This window comes from Maylandia zebra, linkage group LG2 (assembly GCF_041146795.1).
Source record: "Maylandia zebra isolate NMK-2024a linkage group LG2, Mzebra_GT3a, whole genome shotgun sequence".
In the NCBI taxonomy this organism is placed as follows: domain Eukaryota; kingdom Metazoa; phylum Chordata; class Actinopteri; order Cichliformes; family Cichlidae; genus Maylandia; species Maylandia zebra.
Window position 1 is genome coordinate 42,655,357 of NC_135168.1, and position 26,694 is coordinate 42,682,050.

Genomic DNA, 26,694 nt, shown 5'->3' on the forward strand with positions numbered 1-26,694 from the left:
TGCTCCAGCTGCAAACGTATCATTGCATTATACAATAAGTAATCAAACTTAGTACATATAACTTGCTTCCTGGCCTGGTAAATGAAATTGAACACTGCCGTCTCATAAATCATGAATCAATATGTCAACAAAGAAACTCTGCTAATGCTTTGCTCAGTGACACGCTGTAATGTAGCTATGGGGCAAGCTTTAATAGCCATGTAAAAAGATAAAAGCACTGGATTTTGTGTGCCTTTTCTAACAACCAAAAAACAAAAAAACAAACAAAGAAAAACAGTGATTCACAGACAGAGCTAGAACCCAGCATCCACTGAATAAATTTCCTTTTCTTGTTTCTTTCTTCCTTCTTAATTTGGACTTTGCACCAAGACGCTGGAGAAAACTCCATCTAACACATACCACTCATGAACAAATGTCAATACTCATTAATGGTTGGCTGTTAAATTTATTTATGGTTCATCTGAAAACATGTATTGCCTAATTATATATGAAAGAAAAAAATCAAGCTGAATTTGTGTTCCTCAAAGAGATACATCTACCTTATTATCTATCTACGCTCTCTGTTTTTACGCCAAGACGATGCATTTATCAGGTTTACATTTATCTATTAATAGAAAGTTGACATTTATGCACTCTCCATTGGAGAACGCTTTTCTTGAGTGTGCACCACTTTCTCAAATCACCAAGGACACTTTCCCCACGGGAACTGATTAGCTCGCTTGGTTTCAAACTATGAAGTAACTCTGATAAGCAATTAAACATTTTCTGTTGTCTCGACTCAGACTTTGTTTTATGTCTTTCAAGTCTGTATTTTTGGATCAAATCCGCATAAACAGCACATAACACAATGTTTGAGCAGTGGTTATTGTACTTTCTAGCATCAGTCTCTCTCAGATGTGTAAACCCCTGTTTTCGTGCCCTACTGTACATCATAATAGCTGAGTTATCTTTATCAAATGATCATTATCAGCTCTCATGGAAGGAAGATAAATTTTAAAAAAAAAGTGTCGGTCCAAAAAAAGCTCCTGTTTGGCTGTTTTCTGTCTCTGCACTTCAAAGGATGCGTTCTTCTCGAGATTTCCATAACTTATTTATCTGTAATCTGTTCCTAATTAGCGATATAAATCATTGTTTTTTGTTTCTTTTGCCTATTTAAATGCTATACTGTTGCAAAATGTAGAAGAAATGTATGGGTGTTTTTCTGTGGCTGAAATTGACCTGTTAATGCTGCCTCAACCAACACAGCTACATATATTTTTTACAGGCCACAGCCTGTTTTACCAATACTTAATGTTACCAACTAAGTGTATATGAGAAAAACAACAAATTATTCTACAACATGTGCTGGCCTCATTATAGTCTCACTGTTCTCATCAGGCAGACACGGCATCGTGTGCAGAAAACTGTGTGATGTAAACTAATATTGGATGCTTAAAACAATGAATAAGAAGAGTCATCGAAATATGCAATACAATGCAAAAGACTTTAATAAATTTCAGAAGCGCACACATACATAAACAAAACATTTACAGTTTTCTCCACACTGGCAAATCAAAGTCAATTACAAAGATCATGTAAGGTGCATATTGTACTTCACATTGAATAAAAGTGAGGTTTCTGTCTCCCTTACAAGGACAAAAGCTTTCCCCTGCATGTTTTTTTTTTTGTCTTTTCCCCAAAGATCAGGCAAATCTAATTATTACACAGTGCTAGGATGCTATGTATATTTCATACTGTGGCTCCTACGCAGTAGTGAATACATTTGATACCATAATTACATGAATATACCTCCTTAAATAATAACAACCTGCCTTACAAAGAGGTGACACACATAAAATTAAAAGCTTTAAAATGGACACAGCCTGTACAACCATGACAGATCAAAGACTGGAACAAAATGAAAAAAAGGCATCTTGTCTGTGCAGTCATTTCATTTAACTATATATAGGAGGGAAAACAGCACCTACCCAAGTCAAGCCGCACATTTCTAACTGACTACACAGACTTTGTCCATTTTAATTACTCTAATTCTATGTTTATATTTCTGTACTGAAGTTGCCTTTTAGGCCTTACCTATTAAAGACGTTTAGCTTATCAATTAACAGGATTATTGAACAATAACGCTGCAAACCCATCGAGCCAGTTACTGGTGTGCATGGTAGAAATGATTCAATAAGACATAATGTGTCATGGTGGTCCTATGAGTGGAGAAAAAGTAGAAAAAAGCGTTGCTCTGAATAATAAGTATTAAGTGCATCATAGTGGATTTTTTTAAAATCAAATCTTAACTTATTGCTTGTTTTTAAACTCAATCCTGGAGTACCTATTTATTTTGGTGTTCAGTGTTGTTCTCATCAGAAAATACGTTTCTCTTTTTTTCAGTGTAAATAAGTGTACAAAGTGAAGCACTTTTTGCTTGAACCCAAGAAATATTAATGACTGCCAGAGGATTATAATTATGATTTTTTTCCCCTACCATCTGGAGTCATTTTAATATGGGTCCCAACAGTTAAATCAGTTCTGACTTCGAAATAGTAAGCGACACACAAAAGGTTAGGCTTAGTGCTCTTCAAATCTGCCCTACATAAACAGCTTTTGATTATAACCCCAGCAGTTAGTCCCTTGTGATTGTGGCTTAGCTCAAAGTATTAAACTTGTCCTACCATTTCTACCAGTGTAATAACAGCATGGCGAACGGTAGCACAGCTAAAAAGCACTGCGAATCTGTTGGTATTGTAGGGCCATGCATGCATCTGCAACATCAGCCACACTTGTCACCAACAATGTAATCAGTTGCAAAAGTGGAAATAAACGAGGCAAAGGGTGACAGACATGATACACTGTGAGCGGGCTCAATACTAATGGAAGCCTACAGATCATAGGCTTTGCAGCATAAATATATTAAAAGTCATTAGTTCCATGAGCAAGCCCAGATAGAGCAACATCAAATGATACAAAAAATAGAAAGTAGGAAAATAAAAATGGCCACCAGGCAGTTTTGAAAACAAAGCAAATAAAAGGCAATCAATAAATATAAACACCATCAACTCTGTGATAGATATACATACATACATATAAACATACTTTACAGATCTACTGACTGTATTTGACACCTATTTTACAGAGTGGGTGCTGGAGTGGGACATTTTTTGAGGAGGGTATGGGGCATACAATATCATCCCCACTGACAAAGGTAAATAATAGCAGAGGACTCAGTAAAGCATTTCCAACTTCCAACAGATTCACATGAAGGGCTTTGTCAAGTTTCAGGCAGCAACATGAAGCATTGTCTGTTCTTTTCTGAGACTCCCCTTCCCCCCCCCTCTAAATTCATCTTTTCGCTCAATTGTGTGAAGAGGTGTGGTTTGAGGCGGTAGAGGCAGTAAAGTACTTGTTTTCACCTCTTCAGTTCTTGCCTTCCTCCTTTCCTCCCTCTGCCCTCTCCCTCTCTCTTTTTTCTTTCTTTTCTCTCTTTTGGGAGCTAGAGATTGATTTTAATCCTGTGGGAGCGAGCTGTACCTGTGCCACAGAGTGTGCCATAGTGTGGTGGTTTCAGTGCCATCTCCTGAAATATAGAGAGACAGACAGATATAGGGAGATTGTAGTTACAATATCATTGAGCTCTGAGCAGCCTATGCTGTAGCCTTATCAGTGTGAGGCTACGTTGAACACTGATTAAAGAAAACTCCAAAAAGAGTGTGGATGATATTTAAAAAAATAAAAATAAAAAAATAAAAAATAAAGCATTCTTCAAGGTACGGCTGGCAATCAAGTCATTATCTTGTCAGGTTTCCTTGAAGAATGCTACAGGTATCACACATTTGTGCATTTTCCTGTACTTATCAGAGCATGCAATCTCATCCAATTACCACTCCCAATTTGTCTTTTTTTCTCTCCCACCACACTAGTGCAGCACTCTTCATTTCCCCTCAAAAAAGAAAAAAAAATATTTGGATCAATTTAGGCCCAGTCTTTATTTCGGACCCTTGCCAGTGGGTCCTCTGATATGTACAGAATATTACATTTTGCTGTTCCTCACAAAGGTACCAACATATCTGCGATTGGGAAGGATCTGTCTTGATAGTGCTCACATTAACAAAGCACAGTGATTACAGATGCAATGACTCAACAATGACTCAACAGAAATAAACAAATAATAATAATAAAATGCAAAAAATGACCAAAAAACCCTACTACAAACAAAACCATAATCAGTTGCAAGGATTTGAAACTGATCACCTTGTGAAATCATAGCTTTAATGCCCGGCTGTGCACCCACTACCATTAAGCACAAACATCCTGCAATCAAACATCAAACTATAGGTGGCAAGTGTTACTGGCCCATTCCTTCCCCCGCATAAATAAAAGATTTCTGCACAAATAAGGTTTAATATTGCCTTTGTTATCCAATACATCTATAAAATATCTTTATTTATTCAATGTCCAGTACTGTGGTCATCCAATTTCTTGATATTTTGCTATATTTTTGGAAATTTATTAAAAAATGTGCAAAGATACATGGGAATACAGTATGCACGTAAGGCAAAAACAATGCTTATACAATTCTGACCAGCTTCAAAGTCAATATTTGGTATGACCAACTTTAATCTCTAAGACAGCCTGAACTCTCTTAAGTATTCTTGTAATTTCTTTAAATCGTCTCCATGAATAGTTCTCCGGGCTTCTTGAAGGATATTCAAAGCTCTTCTTTGGATGTCGGCTGCCTTTTGTTCAGTTCTTTGTCATGATGATCCCACACAGGTCCAGACTCTGCAGAGGCCAATCCATGACCGAGTGTTCCACTCTGTGCTTTTCCACCCAGGTTTATTTTTACATTATTGAAGTGTGTTTGGGATCATTGTCATGCTGGAAAATGAAGCCATTGCTATTTAGATGCTTTCCAGAAGGTATTGCATGGTGGATCAAAATTTGATGACACTTTTTTATGTTAGTAATCAATTTTGACAAGGTTCCCAGAACCACTGGTTAAAATGGATCCCAAAACCATGACAAAGCCTCCACCATGCTTTACATACATACTGACAATGATTTGAAACAAAAAAGTTACATTTGGATTAATTAATCCATCAGACCTGTCGCCACTGAGTTTCAATCCAGTTTTTGTGTAATTTGACATACCTCAATATTTGTCCATGGAGACCACTGGCACCATGTTTTTGTGTCACATTTAAGCAAAAAAGGGCCTATATTGTAGAGGCATCACTGGCTTATCCCTTGAGTTATGTGTTTTTTATGCTATAATAATAAAACATTCCTCTAAAACTGGTCAGGTAGTGGGATTTGACTGAAAAAGAGAGAAAAAAAGCAGCCAATGTCCAAAGAAAAACTTTGAAAGACCTTCCGGAAGCCTGGAGAACTATTCCTTAGGACAACTTTAAAATTGAGAACAATGTCTGGCTTCTTGGAATGAAAAAATCAAGAAATCAAGGAGAGCTCAATACTTTTGCACAGTACTCTGTGAAGTGGTACCAGAAGACACTAACAAATTGTTAATCTCAATTCCTGCACTGTGGGCGTAGAATTATGGGCCAAACATAAGAAAATATTAGCCAACCTATTCATCATGATGTCTGAGATCACTTAAGCAGGGTGGTAGTCATTTGATCTGATTCCTCTAAATCACATACGCTCACAAGTGCTCCTCATCACTGGAGGCAGATTGACCTCTAATATCGAGGGGGTAGGGGTTAAAAGAAAATGATGAGATGCATAAAAAATAGGAAGAGAAGGGAGGGAAAAGAGGAGATTTGCATTTATAGCTCTTACTGTATAATGAAGCCATATGGTGGCACAAATCTGTAGTCTCTGAAGTATTTTTACAAGCTTTAGTCTTTATCAGCTACATCTGTAAAGTCCCTGGAAACGTTTTGTTGACCTTCAACCATAATTATCTCCTCCCGCATTCCCTCTCTATTGTTATTCAATGGCTCGGCTTTTTGTCAGTTTCATTTTCACCTTCTTCTGTGACAATTAGATATTACTTTAATGCACAAAAGAACTGCGTCACTTTGATGAAGAACAGGGAAAACTACCTATGATCTTCGCGTTTGGAGTTTTTTTATTAAGTTAAGCTGAACAGAGAGTGAATAGCTGCCACTTACAGACCAAATGTAGTTTTTCTTTTAAGAACCACACTACAAATGATCTCTACAAGTTCTCAAACATTATGTTTATACCACATCAGATCAAGAATCATACACATTTTGAAGTGTTGTTTATAAGTGCTATTTAAAACTTTGAAAATGTAGTCTCTTTGAAGAAGCGTAAAGATAAAATCAAACAGATTCAATTTTAATAGTCCTTTAGCAAACAGGGCTGCTGGGCATCTATTGTCATATCGCTTTGGATCCTGAGGACAGGACTCACTCAAGGCTAGTTTATGGTACTCCTGATAATCTTAAAGGACAGCTGCCTTTTTCTTCTTTCTTATCAGCCTCTTTCTCAAACCAATTAGAGTGATTTTAATCATACTGTATTACGAGTGATTAACCCTTTAGTGCATTTAATTAACCTTTGCAGCCAATGATTCTCATCAGGCAAAGCTTCATGCTATTTTTTTCTATGACATAGGCTTTAAATAAGCACACTTTAAACTTGTGGGAAATCTAATGTGTAAAGTGGGAGGAATCACTTGCCAATTGCTCAAGGGGACAGAGAGAAAAAAATAGATATATTGCCAGCTTAACATCACTAAAGATGGATTGCTGAGGAAAACCAATGAGAACAATTTTTTTTTGCTAATATTGAAATATTAGTTGGATATAATACCAGAATATGAGAATATTAAACCCATGTTCTATTAGAAGTGTGGATAAATATACCTTAGAAATAATCAGATAGAACCATAGCCGAAGAGATTTGGCAGAAAGTTTACTAATTAAATATTCATTGATTTGAAATTATTTGCAAAAAAAAATAAAAATAACAATTCTTCACTCTGATCAGTAACATGAGTGGAAATCAATTTCAATCCTTGATGCATAAAATTCATAACGGATAATAATTTAGGATGGTTGAACACAGGCTGAATATTTCTGCATATTTCAGGGCAGCCACTACTTGTAAGAGGGGAAAATCATTCTGACAACTCGTCAGTGTGTCATATAAACACATTATGGATGAAATCTTTGGTACCAGGGGCATGTAGCAGGCTTATGTATAATGTACCATGGCAGAGCATAGCTTTTAACTAGGGGTTCAAATAAAAGGTGGATGAAGGGAATGACTATCAAGTCTGTGTGGGTGTCTTCATAAATTAGCCTAAGTACAATACTTCACAGGATCAACAGTCATTTGCCACAACTACGCTATGATGAATTTTAAAGCTTGCTAGATCTCAAATAGAAGCATAGTGAGAGCAAAAAGAAAGAAGTGAACCAAAGATCGAGAAACTGTGTGCAATATGATGCTAGACACAAAGAAAAGCAAGCACCTCATCAAACAAAATCAATTATTGATGCAATATCATGAAATTGACCCAGAATTGCATGAATGACAGTTGTGAAAGTCATGATCAAAACAGTAACAAAAACGAAAGCTAGTGCAACCAAGCAACAATGGGAATCATCAAAAATCTTAAAAGAAGCAAAACGAAAGACAAGGAAATGATTGGAAAAGCTAGAAAAAAATCAACTGGATGTTTGACACTAAGGGAAAACTATGGCAACACACACAGATCGGTATGAATAAATTACGACCCCACGCACAGACCAATCAACCTTCATTAATTCCATCGTCAGAGTGATAGCAGGTCAAATATCAACATGATATTACTTTGTCACGTATTAGAAATACAACAACATCACCCTGTCGAACACAAACTGCAACACATCAGTGTGGCAAACCTTTGTTGTGATCCTCTCTAATGTGAGACCATTTAAAAAATGTAAAGTATTTGAATCAACATATGCCATTTATAACAATAATTGGGGTCATTAAAGTAGGACATTTATGGGCTAAATGCAACACTGGCCTGGCTGGCTTTTTTATTTTACTGCTCCCTTGGTGTTTATGTATACTGGTCTCAAGGCTCTGCGTCACCTTGATCCTTGTGACCCCCCTCTCTCTCTCTCTCTCTCTCTCTCTCTCTCCCCCGCCCCAAACAGTACTCAGTCTTCCCCACAGCGCTCTGCTCTGGCTGTCAGCACAGAGCAAGGCCACCTCTCCTTACTTCTGATTTACATTTATTTCCCTTTGCCAGTTTTTATTTATTGGGGCACTTCACATTTGGCAAATATCTCTTAGGGAATCATAAGCCCTTTGCTATACCTTGGCATTCAAATGAGTTTCACTCCCACAAAGAAGCACTGGCACAGTTAAGCTAGGACTTAATATTTTCACGACTGAAGCCACAAAAATATGGGATTTCTTTATCAAGTTGTTTTAGCACATTTTTTTTCTTTTTTTGCACTTTTACTTTCACACTTGTGCCTTTGACAATGTTAGCCAAATAGTCACAGCTTCATTCATCCTAATAACTCAAATTCAGAGTTGCTGCATATCCCAGTTTGCACCGCCAGCAACTACTCCCTGTCCATTTTAAAACAGCTAGCCACTGTAGTTGTTCTGCTTCCATTGCTCAAAGATTGGATTTTGAAAGCTGAGCATGTTTTATGGTAAATGATTATACAGTTATGGTTGCATTTAAATGGTCAAAATGAAAACAGGGTGGATTAACAACAGTACAGTGGAAGGTTTGCTGCATTAATTGCAACAAATTACGTTTTCTTTCATTTTTGTTTGTTTCATTTCTTCCCATTTTTAGGTGGAAATGACATTCATGAAGACATGGTCATGGTCTGTGTAGGTAAATCCCCTTCCTTCATGCTCCCACCCACCCCCTTTAACATCACCTACCAGAGGACAGCAAGGGGAGCGTGAGTGGGGACTAGTGTGGGTGGGTTTAAAAAGGAAGTCATGAATTACCTGTCGGTTGGTGCTTTGCCCCGCAGTCTTGAATCCCCCCTGACAGCTGCACTCTGAGACACTGTATGGGTCGGAGCTAGTCGATGAGCATTTGGAGAGTGAGTCACATCCCACCACAAATGTGTTGTCCAAGGGGAGCTCCTGGATCACGTGGTGTTTCTTTGGGGCCACTGGTGTTTCGGGTTTGATTTGAAACGTAGGCTGAGGGGATGCAGATTTGTAATGCTTGGCTAAATCGGGGCTGTCAGGTTTGAAGGTGGTCGGCGTGGTTGCCCAGTTGTACTTCCCCATGGTTTGCTCCTCTAGCTCCACAGGGAGATCCAGTGTACCATTAACATGCTCGTGCGTGGGGTCGTCAGGCTTGGATTCATCTATGGTCACAAAGTTCAGGAGGAGGCTCTTAGGAGATCGCTTCTTTCTCTTCTTCTTTTTCTTGATCTGACGGTTTTCTTGGTTAGGTGACACCCACTCTCCACTTTGCTTGCCCTTCTGCACTACTTTATGTCTGGGTGTCTGTCGGCAGCGCACTAAAGCGGTCACAAATATCACCAAGATGACAGTCATGGTCCCTGCTATGATAGCTATGACGACAATCACATATCCGTTAGCTTGAGGGGCTACCTCACTGTCCCCTATGTTGCGATCCAATGGTGTCTCCATACTTTTTCGCAGTTGCTCTTGTATAAAGGTAGCATTTGACACAGAGTCATTTACAAACAAGTGAACGAGTGCAATAGCATGTAATGACTCCGGCTGGCCTAAATCTTTGACTTTGACTACCAGCCTGTGCAGCCCCTGATCAGCTGCAACTATTTTCTCCTGCAGTGTTATGTTACCCGTTGTTTTGTCGATGGCAAAGAGACCTCGAGGGGAGACCCTAGATGTAATGATGATGCTGCTAATAAGACTGTATTGCAGTTCAGCATTCATACCAGTGTCATTGTCAATGGCAAACACTCTGGTGACCACAGCACCAGGGGTGGTGGTGGTTCGCACTAGGTCATATGAGTAATTGGAGGACGGAATGACGAACACGGGGCGATTGTCATTCACATCGACTACATTGATAGTGACCTTGGCATAGGAGGAGCTTGGAGGTTGTCCTCCATCAACTGCCTTTACCATAAATGTGTAGGAGCTTTGCTGTTCCCTATCAAAGGTAATATTGGGTTTGATCACGCCAGTTTGGGGGTCAATGATAAAATTGTCTTTCCCATTCAAAATGGACAAAGTTACAACAGCATTATCTCCTGCATCTGCATCCGTTACTGTGATTAAACCAACAGTTCCATAGAGAGGCAGGTTTTCAGGCACATAGAAGTTGTACTCAGGGTGTGTGAAAGTTGGGCTGTTGTCATTAAGGTCCTGGACAATTAGCTTGACAGTGACATTGCTCTGCAGGGATGTAGAGCCATTGTCCCTCGCTATGACAGTGAATGAGTACCTCTCCTGCTTCTCTCTGTCCAGTCGTTTGCCAACAGAGAGAATTCCTGACCGTCTGTCAATGTTAAACCCATCAGGCGCATCAGGGCTGAGAGTATAAATAATCTCTGCATTATGTCCACTGTCTGCGTCAGTGGCGCTTATTTTTATTAACTGTGTAGAGGGGTCATTGTTCTCCGGTATGGAAAGCTGGATTTCTGGCTGGGGAAAGATGGGCGCATTGTCGTTCTCATCCTTGATTTTAATTAAGACCATAGCTGAAGTGTTCAAAGGAGGTGTCCCCCTATCCGAGGCCACTATCTTAATTGCATATTCTCGAGTCGTCTCATAATCTAGAGGAGCAGCTGTCTCGAGTAAAAACTGATCATTAAAGACAGGCTTCAATCGAAAAGGAACATCATGGTCAGTGTAGCAAGCTACTTTGCCATAAAGATCTGCATCCTTGTCAGTAACAGTAATTAGGGCTATTTTGGTGTTCAGAGGTGCATTCTCAGACAGCAGAACAGTTCCATTAACCAGGTTGATAATGTAGCGAGTGTCTATAGAGGGAACATTGTCATTAATGTCTGTTACATTAACAGTCACTGTGGCTCTGGAAGGGGTGGAGCTGCCATCACTGGCCAGGACAATGAGTTTATGAACAGGAGTTACCTCCCTGTCCAGTGGCTGCTTCACAGTGATAAGTCCAGTAGAGCTGTTGATGGCAAAGTGACGTTTGGTCGAGGAAGAGATCTGGTTGCTGAAGGCAAAGTGGATCTGCGCATTGGAACCCAAGTCTGCATCCGTGGCATGAAGCTGAGCGACCGATGTTCCCACTGGTGCGTTTTCTGGTACTGTGACTTCCAGCTCACTGTCCTTGAAAATGGGGCGATTGTCATTGACGTCAGAAATGGTGACTTGGAGAATGGCTGTGCTGGATTTGGGAGGGTTGCCACCATCCTCCACCTTTATCTTCATGACAAAGGTATCCTTCTGTTCACGATCCAGGTTCTGCTGAACAATAAGCTGCGGCCACTTGTCACCTTCGGGCGTCTCAATGATGTCTAAGCCAAACTCACTGACACTCTGCAAAGACAGGACAATATATTTAATTGTAGGTGTTGATTTTATATACCTATTTGAATAATGGAAACAAAATGAAACCAGCTTGTTAGTGTTAAATAGCATTTTACATGTCCACTCATTGTTTTTAACTTCAAATGACATTTCTTACAGGATTTTATCCTTAAGTTTTTGTTTCTTTGTTTGTTTTTTAGGGGCTTTCCCCTTTATACTGTCTGGCACAAGACAGTGTGAGTTTCATTTGGTGCAAAAATTGCTAAGCCACTTCAATAAAACCAGACTCGACTGATATATTAGTACCATAACTAAGAACATCACATTTTGACTTGGGTAATAACAAAAAAATATGTGATAACAATTCCAAGGCATCCTTGGGCATTTTTGTTCTTAAATTGCAGATTTTTCAATTATCTTATAACAACAAACATCTTGTTGAGGTTTCTCCTTAGGTTATTCAGGTTCCTTTGTAGCCCTTCTTATGCATCCTGATGAATGTCAAGTTAAACAGCCTGGGAAATTCTTCAACAAAGGCAGCTGGCTCTTTGCTCTGCTCTGCTCATCTCAGTTGGGTCCCTGCAAATGTGCAAACATGCTAATCATCAGCTTTTTTTCAGGCTTTTTGTTTTGACACTTTCTAAACACATCCCAAAAAATATATGAAATACTTGGTAATAAATCCTTTTCAAATGACCATTTTTTAGTAAATGATCTGTTTCGACTAACTACTACTTTAAGAGATTTGTTTACCTTTTTATCCTCATCATCCAGTTTCTGCTACTATCAATAAAATCAGACTTCACTCAACCTTTCTGTACAGTCTCAAGTTAAAATAAAACAGCTGTCTTTATAAACATTTAAACTTTGACATAGGAGTGAGAGACAGCCAAGAATGGAGACACACCAATAAAGCACTTGCACATGCCTCAAGAAGTCTCTATACATAAAAAGAAAGACAGTTAAAAAGTCTGCATATTAGAAATGCTTTTCAGTCAGGAGGAGCTAAATCTAGGCAAAAGTAAAGCTGGAGGATGATAAAAACAAATACAAGAATAATCCACATGATAAACCCGAGGATCTGGCACTCAATGCTAAGAGTAATTGCCTTCCACCCCCCTAAAAAACTAGCATTAATGTTCACTATTTTCGTAGTCCTGACAAATACATGGTATGGATCCATACCATAGCATACTAGTATGAGGGAGAGAGGGAAAAAAACAGAGAGTGAGAGAGAGAGAGAGTAGGGGGAGGAAATAAGAAGACGATCAAGCCCATGAATGAGCTGCATGCACATTATGAAACAAAGAAGCCCTTTGAAGCTCTTTCAGTCAGAAGCAGTTTCATGGTAAAACAAGAAAAAGCATCCTCTTTAAAGAGATAAGCTTCATGCTGCACATAATGTTGGAAGAGATTACTCTGTCTAGGCACAGCTATCAAATGAGATTAAGATATATACATTCTGCTTATTCAAGGGAGAAACACTTCAACCAAATTGTGAGCACAAGAGTCCTCAGTAGGTTTCAACATCTAGAACTGTCCTTGTGCCAACATAGCTTTGTAGCCGACACAAGAAAACGTGCAGCTGCAGCATGTAAATTATTGTGTACTCTGAAAAATTGCTTGCAGAGGGAATGTTGTCAACATGTCAGTGATTGACAGAACTACTTAAAACAGCCAACACTGCAGCAATGATCTTTCAGACCTTATTTTGTCATCCTTCTGGCAAGCAAAAGTCATATAGGGATAAGCAGACATTGCATATAAAACTCTGCGTGGAACTGTAGAAAAAAAAATTGCCTTATGGATAAACTCTGCTGAATCTTTATGTACCCAGCAGAAGTATTTCTAACTGAAAAGTCCAAGACAACATTCTAGGGGCTGTATTGTTAAGCACTACTCGAGCTATACAGATCTCCTCAATCCTCAGTCGTTTGAATAGTTTGCAGATTCGGCACAGTATAGCTGCACGCTGATATTTTCGCAAAGCCCGATGTTAATAGTAGGATGTCGAGTTAGCATGTGTCAAAGGGAATGCTGCACAATGATTTATAAGCCAGCGTTTCCTCTATGCTTTTGTCTTTTTTCCACACAATTTTACAACTGACAAGGCAGCACTCACCGCATTTCAATAACTTGGGGAGAGCTATCTCTCAGGCTGTGCATCCTCCTGAATGCAGAATTAGTCTGGTGGATTGTGATAAGATCTAGGGCAGGCTAAGAAAAGGCCAAATACTAGCATGAATCACTCACTGGAAACCTTAAGGCTGAGTGAGAAGGACAAAGCTCTCTAAACGGTCAAGTGTGCACATTAGACCATGCCTTGCTCTGCCACCTCATATATTCCGTACAGGTACATGTCTTCTTGAACTTTGATGACTTGCCTTTCATCCCACATTACAGGGCCACAGGTTCTCTGGAAGCCAAGGGGGGGATTAGAGCACCGTATATGTGAGGTTTGTGAAGTACAAAATCTAATCAGAGTTGGCTAATTTAAATGAAAATGATTGAGGGACACTGACAGAAGCAGAGGTGGCAGATGATGAGGGAAGGATGAATCTGAACCCCATTTTGCCGACAGTGCCTCAGATTATCAGTAGATGCATCTTTCACTCAATTTGATGACCTTATTAAAACTCAGAGGAGACTCAGATTGGGCTGTGAATATATCAGGAAGACTCTAGTCACGGTGATGCCCATGGATGGGACTAAATAGGCAGAGGTATTCATCACAAGCTATAGCACCTCTTTATAATGCTGATAGAAACTCTCTCTCTCTCTCTCTCGCTCTCTATCTCTCTCTCTCTCTTCCTCATTCTTTCTCTCTATCCCTCATCCCCTTTTGCCCCTGGCCATGATCTCATGCATATAATTAAGACAAAGGAACCTAGGAAGTGTTTGCCTCTTTTCGTCAACCCCTAGAAGAAGAAAATGTGTCAAAATAGGATGCTAATGAAAAGTAGAAATGCTTGAGAGTAAGTTCTCCACCCAAATATTCAATGCCTATAGGCGCCATGCAATGAATTAATCACATTTTTCTTGCTACATGGGAATGAAGCTTGAATAAATTTTCATCTTCAAATCAGTTTGGGAATGAATTTGGTCAGGCTCAGACTTGGAGTACCAGAAAAAAAGACTACTCCGCTTCAAATCTAAGGTATATTTCAGTTAGAAATGTAAAAAAACAAAACAAAACAGTGGATTGGCCTTGGAAATAACTTCAGACAAAATATGTTGTTGGAATAAGGTTAAGCATAAATGCCCTAAATACAGACATTGTTTTATTAGTGGAACATAGTCAAGCTAGTGACAGAATCAAATTTAAACTAAATATATTCTGTTTTAAATCTACTGAAAGATGCTGACGTGAATGCAAGGGCACATGTCAAGTACCAAGCACCGGAATAAAGAACGGTGCCAACTTTTGAAATTGTAAAAAGCGAGAGGAAAACAAACGCTAAAATCTCATTTAGTCCTGAGTACGTTTCTGTGTTGACCCGACTTATCCTGTGAATATGTAGTGATCAAATCTCCCTTCGTGGGGGATTCTTCTCCAGTCATGCATGTGATTACTTTCTCTGACCTTGACCATTTCTTAGGACAACTTCTATTCAATTCAGGTGACGTAACACACCGCTGCACTGATGGTGGAGTTTTGCTCAAAGTATGATTACCAACCATTATATGTGGAGCTGGAGCACTGTGTAGGACGAAATTACCCGTTGTCCTTCTTGGCTTTGAAAAAGAAGGAAGTTGCACAAAAAAGGCCACCATGTTTCTTTCATTTCTTCTGTATATTGACAACTCAGGCAAGTTACATGTGGAGTGACACACCACTGAGTATGGCTCATTGTGCTACACAATGGAAGCAATTTTAGCACTGTGCCCTGTACAACATGAGAAAAAAACTGGGCAAACTATCATTCTGAGGGAGCTTCTGAGACAAATCTCACAGGACCATACAAAGATAGTCCAAGGGTGGCTTAGCGGCCAAGAGCTATTCTAGGAATTGCTTACACATTCCTTCCCCCCTAAACCCCTGGCTTTCTACTTCACCACTGAAATAAAACATACCAAAGGCTGAAAGTGCATCCAACTCACTTTAATGCTTCACCCTACATCGTTTTACTCATATGGAACCTGGGATACAAGCAAATTAATCTTGAATACAATGAGAATATAATGAGAAGTACCGAAACGGGGCTGTGGAGCCAAGGATGCTGAAAGAAGACTTTCCTGGAAAAGATAACACAACCACAGCCTAGGTACAGCTTTTAGAAAGCTCCATATTGTAGAAAGGGTAAAGAAAATTATTGCAAATGATCATCGTAATGAGCAGAACATTTGGTTGGTGATTTTCCAGGCATGAACAATTCAGGACATTGCGCTGGAGAGGTCTTGGCAGTGGGGAGACTCTTTAAAAATGCAAATTGGTATTCAAGGCAGACACAGACAGCAATGATTCTGTTCATTCCTACACAATGTTAACGTCATCTGAGACTCCACGGTGTACTTGTCATGCTGCCTCACACCGTTCCCTTAAGTACAACAACTTTTTTGCATTTGTTATTATTACAGTTATATAATTTCGTTTTATGTGATCATGTAATCTTCACTACTTATCTGCAAAGCCTTAAGTGTTGTCTAGACTATAATTGAAGAACACATGATAATATCTTACATTTTTCAACTTGGAGCTGAATTCATTAGGTAACAAAGAATATTACAGTGCAGAAAAAAGGCTTTTCCTAGTTCTGTACTGGATGCATATTACAACAATACAGTTTATTCCTTTACACCTGCTTTAATGCGCTATGTTTAGCATATGTAACCTGTTGCTGGACATGCAGTTTATGATGTGTCTGCACTTTCTGCTACATGTTCTCTGTTAATACACAGTGAAAACAGCCTTCTCTACTAATGAAAAACATATGGAGATATTAATGGCTGGTATCTAATCTTTTAGACTCTCCAACATATTGCACTGTATGAAAAAGTAGGTCATATTTTCAATGCAAATTGGGAATTCATTTGCAGTATGCATATATACACGATAGCACTACACTCTACAGCACCATAAAGGGTTTAAAGAATCAGCTAATGCAGAATCTGAGTCGTATTAAATGAAGTCTACAAAACTGACAAAGAAAAAGGATGTAAGAGCTCATTAATTAACAAATAGTCAGCTATTCAGACCTGATGTACACAGGTGGCATGTTGCAGGCATAAGAGTTTGTCACAGCTTAATCAATAATGTGAGCACTGAATATTGTGCTTGCTTCGAAGAAAGTCAGACAATTAATTTCATACTTTCTATTGTGTGTTTGTTCTTTAAAAGTGTTTCTCCAAAACAAATTACTACAATCGTTTTCAATCTCTCAAATGTGTGGCTGTAACTGCTCGGAAAGTTACATACATAACAGACAATTAAAGTTTATTTATTTTATTTAGTCCTTTCAGTAAACGTGTACCTTGAATGCTGTTCCAGTAACACAGTGCTTCGGGCCATATTCTTTCAGTCACTTACTACTCCATTTAATTTGGAAGAAAGCATTTAGTTTAGGCTGCCAGCATGGAGTATTATAGTGAAGTTGATATTTTAATTAGTCTTTACGTGGAAATTCTTTTCTGATACCTGGATGAGTTTGATTATTAATGAATTTGTTACAGTTGAGAGTTCAGCACATATCAAACAAAACAGGGATACATTAGTGCTAGGGACTCAGACACAGTGATTTTTAAACAAAATCGTAATTCGTAAAAGAATCAAATACAACATCCGAAATCGGAAGAACCAACAAAAAGCATTAGATCCATCGGAGGTCTGTTAAACATTTCAGGTTCATTAATGAAAAAGCTCATTACAAAATCCACTTTGAACCAGATATTTAAAAAACTTGATTCTTCCAATACTTCCAATAATCTTTTGAAAATTCACTAATGTATAAGTAAATACCGCCTTATTTCATTTTCCATTTTAACATTAATAAGATTTCAAAGACCACAACAAAATACTTTATTCCTTTTTTTCTCTTTTTAGATATCAATAATGAAACAGGCTTAATCCTCACCTTGACTAGTTCATAATGTTGGATCCCATTGATCCCAACATCAGGGTCAAATGCTGAGGGCACCGGGTATCGTGTGTTAATGGCTGTGTTCTCTGGGATGGAGATGTTTATTACAGTGGACTGGAAAAGGGGTGCGTTGTCATTCACATCCTCAATCAGGAAGCGGATCTTGACCAATCTGAAGATCTCATCCGGCAACACTGCCACCTCAATCTCGTAATAGCAGCGTTTCTCATTGAAGACCCCGGAGCACAGCTTCTCCCGGTCAATTCTGTGATTGGTGGTAAAGATCTCCCCTGTGTTAGCCTCCACCCTCACCAAAGGCACATCGCCCGTTTTATACACAGGCTTGAACTGCAACGGCGAGGATAGCCTGATGCTGGGGTCTAGGTTCAGGTCCAGGTCCTTGCGCAGATTCCCAATTCGGACGTTCTCTGGTTGCTCCTCCTTCACTGTGTAGTCCCTCTCCTGGGCCTGGCATTGTAAGACCACACAGGTGAGCAAGACCACCAGCACATGAGCCTGACTTGCTAAGTCCATACTCAAGAGTAGATGGGAGCCTCACTTTCACTGCAGCAAATCTGTCATGACAGACGAGCCAGAGGGGAAAAAAAGAAGAGAGAAAGACAGAACGCACAATGTCAGTGCAGAAAATTACACGGTATTCAAGTTCTGCTGTAATTAGTACTATTTTCCCTCATGGAGAGTTTTCAACTTGACCTCTTCATCCTAACTAGTTATGAGCCAACATCCTTCCCATGTCTTTGAGAGCAAATTAATGGCAGTTTTACACAATTAACCTTTGATGACATCCGTTGAGCAAGCGGACACGTAAAGGCTAGTAGTTCATGCATTCCATCAATCCATTTCATCGCTGTAATGAACCATTTAATATTTTTATTGAGAAGTATGAAAGCAGTTAGATTCAGTGTTACAATGAAATAGTTTTCTTTCAAAACTTGTTAACAAACTACTTTGCCTGAAAAAAGAAGAACCAAAAAATTGGATAAAAGCTTCATTTATATCCATCCATTTCCCTAACCGCTTGTCCATTTGAGAGTTGCTGTGGGGGGTTGGAGCCCAGCTGTCATAGGGCAAAAGCAGAGTACACGCTGGACAGGTCGCCAATCTATCACAGGCTAACACAGAGAGACAGACAGACAACCACTCATGCTCACATTCACACCTACAGCCAATTTGGAATCACCAATTTAACTAACTTGTATGTCTCTGGACTGTGGGAGGAAGCCAGTGTACAAAGAGAGAACCCACGCAGGCGCCCTTTTGCTTTGAGGCAGTACTAACCACCGTTCTGCTGTTCCGCCATCATATATGAGTCGGTCTAAGTCAATATGCTACAGTAGTGTCCTTATAAAGCGCATCCACACGCAGGCTTTGGCTCATTTGGAAAAAGCAGAAATGAGCCTTAAGCACTGTTGCTTCCATGCATGAACGCACACACACACACATGCACACACAAAGACACTTGGAGTTGTACCGCTTGACAGCAGCTATTAATGGAGATTATCATTTGTTTGGAATGTAAACAATCGAGCTCTCAAATATTTCATGAACGTCCGTGTGTGCGTAAACTAGCACAGTATGATAAAAGCATTGTTTTAAGTAAGAGCAGTAGAAGGAAACAACAACGTGAAATGATTTATTGCGAGAGCCACCATTAGTCAAATTAGAGAAATTTAATCTGAACTTCATTACATGCTAGCAAATGTTTTATCTCCAGCATTAAATTTAAACTGCACACAGTTTGCTGTTTGCAAGGCAAAAATGTTTAAAACACAGTGAGGCTGATTTCACATAAGTTAACAATATTCACTGATGACTTTTCAAGCACAGAGTCCCAATTCGTTTGAGTCTGTTATACATTTTTCTTTTGTACAAGTACAAAAGCTTGCCAAAGCGCAAGATCCTCGATTGCTAAAATCCAGGTAGCTCATCGGAAGACGATACTGAGTAATACCTTACAATTCAGCACATATTGTAGCATAAATATTGACTGCTTTCCACTGGTTAAAGCTGCAGTAGGCAGAAAGTGAGAAAAGGTTGCAGGGAAAAAAAATACCAGATTTTAAAAATGGCAGCCCTCCTGCAGCTCCCCCCTTTCAGTTCTGAGCACATGGACATATGCACATACTACAAGCTAAAAATATGTCAATATGCTACAAAAACTCAAACCCTGTTTATCCCTGCTTATCACATTACGTCACTGTGTTATACCTCCTATCTTGGCTTTTCCATTCACTATACTAATTTGTACAGCTCGCCTGATTTGGTCTAATAAGGTTACTAACGTACTAAAGTCTGCAGTCACAGGCTAAATTTTCTATTGTTTGAAAACCTAGAAAGAGGATAGGAGAGAAGTAGAGACTAGATCTCTGTGAGAGCATTTTAATTTAATATACCACACGGTTATTATTAATTTGTTTGCCCAGTGACACCAAATACATGTTGCCCCCTGAACCCTTACCTGTTATTAAGTGAGTTACTCTATGTGTGATGTGATTTGCTAGCTAGCATTTTCTATGAGGTCATTCATTTAACGTTCTTGGATTTACTCAAGAGACTGTATTCCGTAGTGTCACCCACAGCTGCGCTGGTCTCCACTGAGGTTTTGCCACATATGCATTAATAGGCAGAAGTTAAGTCTTATTACAAAAGTGCATCCTTCTTTGCTAGATTTTTTTTTTTTTTTTTTGGGGGGGGGGGGACAGGAATACTATATTACTGGTCTGTTTTTAATCAACATGTAAGGGTAAAGTCTTAAAAGTCTTATAAGCATACCCCCACCCCACAGCCACAACCACCCATCTGCATTGCAGCACAATTAACAGCTAATAACTTTCCCAGTGAGTGTTTGTTAACCTTATATGAATATCCACAAGATATCGATTTGTATTCACAAGGCGGCTGCCTTGAAATCAAACACACATTTGCGTCGAAGGATGGCAAATGTGTATGACAGCCACGACACAACAGTTTACAGATTCTACTTTAAATTTGTACGCATACCCGACTTGTTGCTATCCAGGTATAATATTACCTACTTTATAAAATTTCCATCCATTTGAGACAGTATTCTGTAGAAAAAGTATGACTACCTAAACTGCACTACAGGGGTCCTCTAAATTGGCAAGGCAACAGCGTTCATAGCTATTGAAGCTTTCTGCCCGCTGACAAAGGGGAATTGATTAAAAATAAGAATTTAATTAAGCTGGTTTTGAATCTCCAACAATTGCAAGGCATTCATGAAATGTGTAGACACAGACTTCCCACATTTCACAAAGCAGTCGCACGAGACTCATTAAAGAACAGTTGAACAGAAAAAAAAAGCGAGATGACATTGATCTGTGTGAGGGTTACTCATTCTACACGTGCAATATTAGCAGTGCTGTACTGTCACGTCAAAATATCGATGAGATATATCCTATTAGTAACCGTGACACACTTTACTTTGAAGTGTGCATCTTTCTTAGAGTGAGCAGCAATTGCTTTACTGTGATGGTCGCCATGCAGTGTAAGGCTGAGCTCGCACGACGCAAAATGAAGTTTAAATTACATCCTTAAATGGGATGTGATTCGCTGAAGTGAAAAAAACAGAAAAGATCAAAGCATGATCTAGATCTCCTCTTTCTGGTAAGTGACAATAATGTGCTGCAGGATGAAGGCGTGTAGTATGTTTTTCATTCAGTACATGCAGGAGTACAAATGTAGTAATAAGCAAGACACCCTTGCATCGCTAATGGGTGTTGCAAATGCGTTTTTTTTTTTCTATTTCAGATATACATATACATCAGGATAAATACACATTTGTAGCTATTTAACTAATGAAGTTAAAATATTAACTATTTAACAAGTGAGAGGTACGCCTTGCCCTTGAACATATTTACTCCTGGTATTCTATTAATTTGATGTGGGATCTTTTCTCTGAACCATGATTTTCAACAAGTGCAGTGATTTTCACTTGTCACACTTCTTTAAAAACCTGTCCATAAGGGATCAGCTAGGTGAGAAAGGAATTATGCTGGAGGGGGAAAAAGTAAGAGGAGGGGGATTCTAGGTGTCAGTCAGAGTGTCTCCTTTGCTTACATTTCACTAGTCTGCTGAAATGCTATTTTGAGCCCCAGACAGCAGGTTGAATCCAGTAGGCAAACTCAAGCCTCCCTCTTGGGAAACACAGCGAAGAGGAGCAGGCTGGCCCGAGATCACTTTCCACGACAGTGTGATGGACAGGTCTTCCTGTGGTTTGCAACCGCTGAAGGGAGCAGTGGGAGAGGAGACATACATCGACTGCCACCTCCTACCTTCACCCCTAAAAGATACCCTTATTGGAAACTTTCAGTGTAGTTACTCTGACATTTGGAGTCCTTTAACTGTCAAAGCCAGGTTTTTACCACAGTTGTATATCAATATTGCCTGTGGATCCAAAGAGATTTTAAAGAGAGGGCACCGGTAGATGGAATACGTTTGATTGTCATGAGCATTTTCCCTTTTAACAGCTTTAAGGATCGCTGACAGTCTGACAGACCAGGTTTCTGTCATGATCAGTCAGTTCTTTTTTAGTGCACACCGCTAGACCAATTCTCTTCACATGGTGGTGGAACAAAAGTTGTTTTCTCTTGGGAAACTTCAGCAATGTCTATATTGCCTAAGCTGTAGTGCTTAGACAATATAATAGTGCAAGGTAATATACTGTAAGAAAAAATATCCTCGATATGGAAATAATACCAGCAATGTATGTAGAGTGAAGTTCAACTAAAAAAGAGGGTTACCTACTACATAAAAAAAAGTTCTGATTCATAATATCTAGCATAATGTTTAAGTAGATTCAAGCAATGCTGTTTGGCTGACTGAGCCACTGCATATTCACCTCTGAATCAATTTAATACTTAGATTAACTAGCATAAGAAGACTTTTACTACACAGGTAAACAAATGACCTCCGCTATTTCCAAGATGACAAGCTAAATATCAGTGCTGTAATCATGGACCTCAAGAGGGCAGTCCATACATGGAAATCCAAAAGCTAAATCAGTGATCGATTCGATTGGTGCAGTTTTACGTCATCTCTCAAGTTAAATATAACTTGTAAGTACATTTTAAAATCGTATTAAATTTTTATTTATGGGTCTGGGTTGACTAATCCTAAATTCAATCCTAAATAGTCAGAGAAACTATCAAAATAATAAAACTTATGAAAAACTTGTGAAAAAATTCACTATTATGAATAAGTGCTAAAATATAAATGTCTCTCTTAATGATGTGGAAAGACGCTTCCAAAATGTTCCAAAAGTTTTCCATTGTGGATTCTGAAATCATTTCAGAAAAGATACATTTTATAAAGGTAGTCAAATTTAATAAGTCATAGTTGATGAAGAATGAAAAGGACACCTTCTGCTATCTGCTACAGTGTGTCATCAGAAAGTCACCCAAGAGAGGAACTAAAATGAACTTAAATTGTGGAGAAATCCTTAATTAACTGTATTATATAAACTAATTATAACTGTGGAAAGAGTTTGAACGCAAATGCAGAAAGACACCATTCCTGGTAAGAATCCCTGACACCACAGTTACTTACTGTATTAGCTCTTCAGAACACATAGTGTGTCCCTGAGCAAGTTAATGACTCCCAAAACTCAGCACTCGGTAGTGCTGTAGTTCAACCTCTAAGAGCCATAAAACAAATTTGGAGCATGTCATGCAAGGATATTAAAGACTACAGTCAGTTGGTTCAGTTGCGTTTGGCGATTTTAAAATGTGGATGTGAATGATAAAATATTTTTTTTGTGTTTTGCAAATAAAGTATATACCTTGCTTCCATCATCCACTGACTCCCTTTTTAATATAAACCGCCGAGGATATTGCCAAAATATCTGGCACATCTCGGGAGCTTCACATTACCATTTGAAGTTATTCTCCAGGAAATACTGAGTTTAACAGGCCTCTCAAAACAGCCACAATAATAATATGCATGCGGGTCAGGTATAGCAAATTATCTACAAAAGCCAACCGTGGTGTTTAATTCTAGGAAGAAGTGGAATTCATATTGACTATTTGAACTATTATTCCTCGAACAAATTCACTCCGTGTTTGCTTCCCCCCCCGAGTAGAAGTGTGAACAGGATGAAAGCCCCTGAGGTTATGGTCTGTGACAGCTAAACCGCTTGACCAGGAGCGCGCTGTTGCCGCGCACCCACGCACCGAGCTTAGCGGCCAAGCTGTTGAGAAACCTGCGCTGAAAAGTCCCTGTTGTTGGATGCTCTTGGAAAGTAGGCCTATCTATCTAGCGATCAGCAACGAGCAAGACTAAATAAAGCCCGAAGTCGTGACCGGCCACGCGGTACACATTCATGGTGCGACAACTCCGCTTAGATGCTCCACGATGCACCGTGTAAATGGATAATTTGTATTTACACTCGGTTCATGGGGACGCCTATTATATCTTTGGAGCAGCTCTAGGAAAACCTACTCAGCATCAAAATTACCCACTGTCGCAACACTATCAAACTACCTTTTAGGCTTTACAGCCCCCGAATTTCGCCCAGTTTATGTTGTTGTCCTTGATTTTATATATATATATATATATATATGTACTTCATGTCCTCACCCTTACCGAAATTTCAGTACGTACAGAGTAAATAAATTAGGTTATGGAGCTCTCCAAATACGCACACAGGATAGAGCGGTCATATGCGCCTACATTCAGAGAGCGCTAAAGTAAAATGCATTTTGTTTTTAACAGTAAAGTAGTAAATAAGATCGAAGCTTACCTTTCCGTTCGAATACGATGAAAAAAATCAACCGTGAGTACCGTCGCGCAGAGACATCACTGATTCACAAAAAAGAAGTGCCATGAATTAATGTGAAGTGGGGGAAACGGGCAGAAAGGATCCTCATCAAAATCGGAAAGAAGCGTAGAAAAAATGTTATCCACTACAAAAACTTATCCATGTGCTAAAAAAATGTGGTCCTCCCGTGCAAGAGAAAAAGGGCATGCACAGCGATCAACTTAAAGGACGCTGTAATTCCTCTTCGGATGTATTGGGCTCACAATCCCACAGGCGGAGATACGCAGTGATCCACGCTTGTTTTACATAAACTTTGTCTCTCTAGCCTAATTTGCCTTGAAATTCCTATTTTCGCCAGCTGGCAGCAAACTTGCACGTGTGTGCGTTAAAAGCCTCTTAAACCGCACATCAAACTTAAATCCAAGAGGGCGAAAAAAACAGAGAGAGACTTCTGATGAAGAAGTGAAAGCTTAAACCTATTTTAATGTTATAACCACTTGTTTTGACTGATTCAAGGCTGTACGCGCTCTCCCCCAAAAAAACTCTTAAATGCGGGATGCATAGAGCGCATCGCCCCCCCAGTGGAGTTGGATCAAAGTGTGCCTCAGTGCAGCATCACTTACAGGAGCCGGGATAGGCGGTTCACCGTATCTGTCTGCTAAGCTGTAGATGTCTCAGTAGTATTGTATGAACTCAGTTCCTCAATGCTGCTCACCTCTCTCCCTCTCGCTCTCCCTCCGACTGACATCATGGAGGTAGGAGGAGCCAAGCTCAGATTTAAGAGCCCCGGTTCTCTTAAAGCCGCACTGCGTTGGAGAGATGTTCGCACTGAGATGTACAGTAGGTGGATGTTGGGGTATACGTGGACCACAGATGCCTCTGCTGTTTGCTGTAGACAGAGTGCTCCAGGAATCTACCTGAAAGCAAGAGGGGGGCACTGTTCGCGTTTATACAAAGCCTTCAGTGAGGGACTACTGTAACAATGGCACGTTTGTGTAATGATCTGAGATTTGAATTCTTTTCAGACATTCCTGAGATGTCAGCATATAAAAGCTGAGACATACTCCGGGATGAAAAGTAGGGTTATGAATTTTCTTACATTTTTCACAACTTGTATTTATAAATACAGAAATAATTACTATGGGCTATGAGTATTACAGACCATCTTAGTAGCATGAATAGCTTGAATGCTTGAGATGTAAGAAATAACAAGATGACAATGAACAAAGTTAAAAAATGCCAATGCCTTGTCTAAAAGTATACCTCATTTAAACAATACAGAGCATTTATTTGGTATTAGCAAAGCGATGCCATTTCTTTAACTTTAGAACCAAAATATCAGCAAATACAGTTGCAGGTTCAAGTCTCATTGTCAGATGGGGATCAGTTTAATGTTACCAATTACTAATCACATACTGTCAAGCTACTACTTTCCTGCTGTGGTGAGATGAATGAGTTTTCTGTCCCTAAATAGCTTCCAGTAGATTCTAACAGATTCTTTTACAGGGGTCAAAAAGGGTTATGGTTGCAGAGGGTCAAATCATCATGACCAACATCATGTTACTGCCAATTACCTTTGTCCCTCTGACATCACCTCATACAACAAATGGCTGTTGCATTTTAACAAGTTTAGCCTCTGGCATGATTTTATGTGCTTTTCCCTCACCTGTTCACTGTTTCCTTTCAAAGGATTCCATGTTGTGCTCTTCATCCGCGAAGACAGGGACTTCACCAGATGATTCCACTGTAAGTTTAGACCAAATAATACTTGTTTTTAGCAGCGGATAAAAAAACCACAGGCTGCTGTTTTTTCTTAATTTACTATGAAACGAGGGGTGATTTATTTTCTTCCTATTGAGAAAACACTGTATAATACACAATGTGTTTTCTTAATTTAACTGTCTCTGAGGATTTCTGAAGAACGCATTTGCAGTATCTGAACGGCAAAAAGCAATATTATCTGTCAGAAGGCACATAATTCCTCATGTCAAATTTTATAAGATGAATCCCCAAAGTAATATAATTCAACATGAAATACAGCCATGGGTGTAAAACTTATTTGATACTGGTTCATATTTCTGTTTAACCTTCTTGATTATTCTTGGCACAAAAAGAAATCCTCAGTTATAATGTTGCAGCAGCTTAACCAAAGCTGATTATCTTAAATGTCCACTCGACAGTTTTTTTTTGTTAGGTTTTTGTTCAGAGTAATGTCAAATCACTCAAACCCCAATGTGTTTTTTCCTAATCTTTTTTGTCTTTCCTTAACTAGGAGAGGTAGTGTTGTGACAGGAAAGTTGTGGACTGTGCATGTTAATATGAATGCAACTTTAATACCTAGTAATAAACAAGTATTAACACAAAATACTAACTAAA

The 26,694-nt window shown here is 39.2% G+C and overlaps 1 protein-coding gene across 2 annotated transcripts in view; it reads right to left on the bottom strand.

The window, feature by feature from the left end:
* pcdh11 (protocadherin 11) overlaps positions 1 to 25,011 on the bottom strand; it is a 157,893-nt gene extending 132,882 nt beyond the window's left edge. Inside the window, exons 1-4 of one of the 2 annotated variants that reach the window (XM_004545517.5) lie at positions 24,301 to 25,010; positions 17,517 to 18,097; positions 8,947 to 11,454; positions 1,470 to 3,565 (exon numbers count right to left, since the gene is read on the bottom strand). In XM_004545517.5, the coding sequence (XP_004545574.1) occupies positions 3,482 to 3,565; positions 8,947 to 11,454; positions 17,517 to 18,056 (3,132 nt within the window). In that variant the 5' untranslated portion in view covers positions 18,057 to 18,097; positions 24,301 to 25,010 and the 3' untranslated portion in view covers positions 1,470 to 3,481. Of the gene's footprint in view, positions 1 to 1,469; positions 3,566 to 8,946; positions 11,455 to 17,516; positions 18,098 to 24,300 lie in introns of those variants that run through there. The other variant, XM_004545516.5, reaches the window with a different exon arrangement.
* Between the last annotated feature and the right edge of the window lie 1,683 nt (positions 25,012 to 26,694).